This window comes from Empidonax traillii, unplaced genomic scaffold, assembly GCF_003031625.1.
Source record: "Empidonax traillii isolate 1590-97213 ecotype Southwest subspecies unplaced genomic scaffold, ASM303162v1 scaffold240:size1935192, whole genome shotgun sequence".
Classification (NCBI taxonomy): domain Eukaryota; kingdom Metazoa; phylum Chordata; class Aves; order Passeriformes; family Tyrannidae; genus Empidonax; species Empidonax traillii.
The window spans coordinates 1,820,355-1,826,659 of record NW_020955433.1 but is presented as its reverse complement, the minus strand read 5'-3'; the positions used below and the strand labels follow the sequence as shown (position 1 = coordinate 1,826,659).

The window sequence follows — 6,305 nt, the reverse complement described above, 5'->3', positions numbered from 1 at the left end:
AGCCCATTCAACCTGAAGACATTGCCACCATGCATCAAGGTGGAACACAGAGTGCTTACCCTGCAGCCCCATCAGGGCTGCACTCCTATACTAAACATCAATCACCAACAAAGTCCTCAGCACACTGTCTCAACACACTTCACAGCCTACAGACTCAGTTTGTTTATACTCACAAAATGCAAGACAAAGATCTCAAAAGCACCCCTTTCCCAGAAGTCCAACAAAACAAACTAACCCAGTTATTCAGATTTACAAAAGGAATGTGCTCATTTTCAGTTAAGCTGCTTTCCCAATGATAAGCACACTCATGAAAAACACCATGACAAAGAAAATCCACATGAAAAACCTGTCCATCACTTTTGCTACTTTTTTCCACTCAATTCCTTTGGCCCTGTTTGCTTTATGATCTCGAATACAATTAGCAATATACTCAATATTTTTAATCAGCATTTTGTAACAGGAACAGCAATTAACAGTCTCCCTAACACTTGCACCATGAACTCCATGCAAATTCCCATTGAGCTTCTCCCTAAGATTACAATCATCATTCCTATTGGAAAGAGGACTCCTTATCTCTTTGTGCCTCCTCTGACACCCATCATCCCCCTCAAACCTACATTCTTCTTCTTTCTCTCTTTTTGGGCTTGTGCAATTTTCACCCACATCATAAACAAAAAAGATTTTTGACATGTAGTCCAAAATAACCACCCTGGCCCATTGTGGAACAGGCTTGGCTTCTGAGCCACAGTGATGGAGATTCATTATAATGATCGTCAATGCAGTGGAAGCTGTGATCATGGTCATTGTTGCTATGTAATACTTTCCTGAAACACAAAATAAAATCATATTAGAGATGATACCCTACTAAAAAAAAAAAAAAAAATCAGTGACAAAGAACAATGTGACAACATACTGTTAAGCATAAATTCAAGTGAAGCAATTTTTTAATCATGCTAATTCTCTGTACTTAGCTCACACTTAATTTACCATTTAAAAACAAAGACTAAAGCCATTAAAATAAAATCTCATCTTCATTGCTGGTATGCCTTTATCAGATGAGTAAGTGACTATTGTATCAGCATTGCAAATAGCTATAAGCCCAAACCTCTGATTTCTTGAAACACATCCATTCAGAAAGCAGCTCAAAAATGTTTGTCAGGAGCCTTGCTCTTTTCCTAGTGTCTGCAAAATCCCAGTGTCAACAGCTTCACCTGGCGCACTGGAAATCCCATTTCTTGATGTATTAACAAAAGCAATGACAACGCTTTGTTGGAGCTATTGACGCACTCCACACCAGCAGATCAATGCCTTCACACTCACACAGGCCAGTGAGTATCCAGACCTTGCTTGTATCCATAACTAGCGTGCTGACAGCTAAGATGTCAGGGCACAGAGCTGGAGGGTGGCGAGCTGAAGCGAATACAAGCTGTGCTCCTCTGCCCTTGATTTTCGTGACTGAAGTACAGAGCTGACCAGCCAACCAACCTACCCTGCCTTGTGCCTATGCCAAGAGGCAGCTCCCAGCCCTGCTCTGCTGCTGTGCAGCCTCTGCAGGAAAAGCAAAGGCTGGCAGCAAGGACACACCACAGACAAGTGTGATGTGATCCCCGTTTTCAAAGGAATTGGAAAGGATAGCGAGAGAGAGTGAGTGAACAGAGAAAACAGACTGAAGCTAGGTCCCTTTTGTTACATGAGTTCTTCTGAACTCTCAGACATAAATTTCAGCATAATGGCTTTCCAAGAATTACAATTCAGTGAAGAAATTGTCAGATATTAAGTCAACTGTGAGTGTGTCAGCCAGGCCATCCTACCATCTGCATCTGACAGAAACGTATCTTGAAACAGTCTGACATTGTGCTTATAGCTGTTGCTTACACTTCATGTGTTGGTTCTAAAATAGCTTTCTATTACTAGCTTTATTTCAAGACATGATACCATAATTCTAAATATCTGACTATACTTTATAAATATAAAATAGTTAATACATAATTTAAAATAAACACAAAATAACTTTAAAAAACTGCAGCATTCCTGTACAACTTCCACACGTGTTTTAAGTATTTCACTATTTTTTAAAAATGTAGCAAATTTATCTTCCCAAAAGCCACAAATTACATACACCCTTGCTATTAATAAGTCATGCTTAAAGACAAAGCATGTAGAGCTCACCTATCAAAGGTACATTTTCAGATGGAGGCATGATCTCTGCAACCATCAGCTGGAACACAGTCAGAGCAAGAAGAACGGTAACACCCAGAGACACTTTTTCGCCAGAGTCTGCAGGGAGATAGAATCCCAGTGGGGCCAGGAAAGAGATCAAAATGCAAGGAAGCAACAGATTGAATATGTAGAAAGATGACTTCCTTTTCAAAATCAGTGTGAAGGTCACATCTGGATAAGGTTCAGAGCAGCAGCCATAAGTGATGACATTCTTAACTGCTGGCATACCATGAATCTCCCATTCCACATCTTCTACAAAGTCAGAGAGGTCACCACTATCAAGAGAATTGATGATGTCTACCTGATTACCATTATAGGTCCAGGAACCAAAGGTAAGGTTGCACTGCTGGCTGTCAAAAGGAAAATAAGACACATCCACTACACATGAGCTCTTCGTGATAGCAGGTGCATCCCAAGTGATTTTTCCATCGTATCTCAACACAACATTAGTATTCACTGGTTCTGAAAAGTCATCATCAGCCCTAAAAGATAGAAAAATTACAGTCAGGACAGACAGGGAACAACTTAAGAGTGTGGACCAGGGAACAGGGGGTAAGGGGAAGACCCTCCTTTCATACCATTAAAAGCATACTTCTGAAAGCATATTAATACTGAATTTTAGCAGGAACTTATTAATAAGTAATATTTACAGGTACCAGTGCCGATTGTTGTCAAATATCAGTGCTGCTAAACTATGCTGTATTTGTTGGCTATAGCTTCCTCAAACTTGATCTCAAACAGGAATCAGTAGGGTAAGAGTCCATTAAAAGATTAAAACAATCTGTTGCCACTACTGACTTGGAAGGGCAGATAAGAAGTGCAGCCTTCAGGTACCACTTTTTTATGGACAATCTTCCAGAGTTCTCAAGGAGCCTCAGCAGAAAGCACTACAGACTGCCACGGTATTCAATTCACAATGCAGAGAAATTCAGAACAGCTTTGGTGTGTATCATAATCAATTTCCAAATCTTGGCTATAGCTTTATAGCAAAATATTTATATGATCAACAACAAATGTTAAGACAACAAACATAGCCCTTGCTAAGGTAAGGTAAAGTTCAGACTCTGTGAGTCAATTCCTCCTTCAACCCCCTCCCTCCCTCAAATATGCAAGCTAATATTATCCAGCCACACTCACTTGTTATACAGGACAATATCTGGTCTCCAAACCAAATTGCTTGGAATCCTGATAGAATCCAACCCATCATATTTATCTTTGTCCCACTTGAGGTATGCATCGTACCAGCTTTGTCGAATCCATAAGTAAGCTGACAAAATTTGGTTCCTTTCATCCTGCATAAAAACATAAAAATATTTCTAGCTGAAGGTGACAAAATCACATCTTAGATACAGGCAGTATTTGTGGTATAACTTTGATGTAGCGCTCAAAACAGGCCAGGATACTATCAGGGCCACAAGAGTAATTCTCAGGCAGGTATCTATGCCTATACACTGTACAGGGAAATCACTTTTTTGGACTTTCACTTGGCCAAACCTTCTTCCCCCTGCACCCTCCCTAGCTTTAATCCCAGTGTCTAAGGCTCCCAGTATCTTAAGAATTTCCTTTCGTGAGCTTTAAAATACCAAACAGTTAACAGATTCAGGCTAAGAAATTCTTTGAAAGCTTGGTGAGGCCTTGAAGTTGCAATTCAGAAGTCACACAAATAACCTTCCCTTCTCCTTCCAGACACATTTTGTTTTGCCTTAAAAGTATATCTAGCAGAATCATATTTATAAAAAGTTACTGAAGGCTGATTTTAGGGATTTTATGTAGAAATTAATTGCATGTTAGAAAAAGCATTTGCTGTATTTAAAACTCAGCAGAAGTTGCCTGGAGGGTTCGATTCCAACACCTAACTACAAAAGAAGTCTTAAAAATTCAGTGTTGCAAGCAGATAAGAATCTACAAAGAACTGGAGAACAGGACCCTCCTGAGGAAGCATTACTGAAGTTGTCATAACAAAATGAAGGGTACTTTTCCTGCTCCAAACAAAAGGCTTATGCTTAATACATTTCTGCATATTTTTAGAAAAACAGAACTATACTTTTACTTACCATGTCTTTAATTTGGGACAATGTGATCTGAAGGGTGACATTCAGTACTTTATCTGTGTCTTCCACTGGTCTTAGAGCATTGGAGTAGTTTTCAAACAGTTCATTAAACAGCATGTGAGCATATTTTCCTTTGGCTGATTCTACAGCTAGATAACACAGACTTGTTCAAATAAATCAGACTAAGTATACTGAGCAATATAAGAAAACATCCTCTTTCTACTGCTTCAAGTAGTATTTGCTATAACTATATAATTATTATATATTATATATTGTATATATAAAATGATATATTTATCGTTCATGTACTGTTAAATATCATTAGTTCTGACACAAGAGTACACCTGATGAATTTATTCAAATAAGGACAGCATCCACTTGGGGTAAAACAATAGCTAACTTAAGCTTTTCACATCCACTGAAAAAAACCTGAAAATCGTACAATTCTGGAAGGTAATTATCATTACCCTTATTTTACCAATATCTTTCATAGGCAGAGATTGTTGACTGTTAAAGTCAGCAAAGTCTGAAGTCAAACTTGCTCCCAGGTTAATGACTTTTGGTATCTCCCCAAAGGCAGCACTGGTTAAGACTCATACTACTTTCAGAATTTAGTCTTTTTATTTTTAAACGATCACCTGTAAAAAGTCTGAGCTGCTTCTCTTCACAAATTGGCAATTACATGATGTATGAACACATCCTTGCACCAACATCTTTTCAAAACCATGTATCTGGAGATGCTTCTTGTTATCCAGACTTAGTCACTAAGAAAAATTCACTGAAACTTGAGGTTTTAAATGACACTGTTTGGCTGTTCCATACTGGTTTGTACATCACAGTTTCTCCAGGTAGCCTCTGTATCACCTTTATACAGATTCACATATTTCTGCAAGCAAAGGACAACAGTACCACTCTGTTACAACCCACCACTGAAGGTGGGGTAACCGAGGTTGTTGTTAATAATAGATCCTTTGGAGTAGATTAGAGTGAAATGGCACTGTATGACCAGTGTGTGTCTGTGTCTGTGTGTGTGTGTGTATGGCACGTTTATTTTAGAACGATTTGGGTTCAGTGGAAAGGAGGTATATATCCCTTTTGGTTATTATCTACAGAAATGAAACAATATATAAGTATAAAAATATCACTTGAGAGAATGCATAAGGAAAAGAAAGAGAAAAAAAGGATAAGAGAGATATCACCACATATGATTAAAAGCATTATCCCACCTCCCAGGTCTCTTTCTTATCAGGTTCAACCCTTATCTGGTTCAAAACCCAGTTTGTTCCTAAACAAAGGTTGTTTAGTCATGGTCATCCTCCAGTGGCGGGTGCTCATCTCCTTTGCACTGGCGCTGTTCGTATGCAAATCACCACACATCCAAAAACTTTCTTCCTCCCCTTCGATTGGAGGGTGCAAACCTGGTCTCATCAGAGCTCCTGCTGCTTTTGCAAATGGCCTATTGTTTGCATCATCAGCCCTTTAACATTTCAGTCTCTCGTAAATTCTCAGGACTTGTGCAAGTGCCAGGTGGGCAATGTAGGGAACAAGTGTACTTTGGAATACATCTCTCTCTGGTGATTCACACTGACTTCCTGCACTATTTAGAATCCAAAGCAAATCTTTCTGACTAAAAAGATATCCCAGCACATCAAAGCTTCACAAGGAGCACTGCAATTCTGGTCTGCATGATCATTTTCCCTATGCATCGGTGAGACAAAGTAAAACACAACAAACTAAATGCTCCTGGAGATTAACGATGTAAAGCACATCAGGTCACAAGATCCCATTTGAATAAAATAAACCTCAATGCAACATTTAGCTATCAAGAGGTATTCTCACCTTTGAGTATCACTGCTGAGAACAGCAACCCCAGAGAGACGTAAAAGGAGGACAAGCTCTTTCTCTTCATTTCTGGACCTTAAATAAAACTGTTCACCCAAGGGCACAAAAATGTTTCTCACCATCCAAAACTAACCAAAAAAGTTGCACAGCTGCATAAAGAAGCTGATGCACTGATGCGCTGCTAGAAGCAAC

General features: G+C 39.1%; 1 protein-coding gene across 1 annotated transcript; it reads right to left on the bottom strand.

The window, feature by feature from the left end:
* Positions 1–276: 276 nt before the first annotated feature.
* CHRNA9 (cholinergic receptor nicotinic alpha 9 subunit) lies at positions 277–6,180 on the bottom strand. Its single transcript, XM_027888570.1, has 5 exons — positions 6,111–6,180; positions 4,275–4,420; positions 3,358–3,512; positions 2,170–2,702; positions 277–824 (listed from the first exon to the last, which is right to left on the bottom strand). The coding sequence occupies exons 1-5, from the start codon at positions 6,178–6,180 to the stop codon at positions 277–279; spliced, it is 1,452 nt and encodes a 483-aa protein (XP_027744371.1).
* Positions 6,181–6,305: the final 125 nt, after the last annotated feature.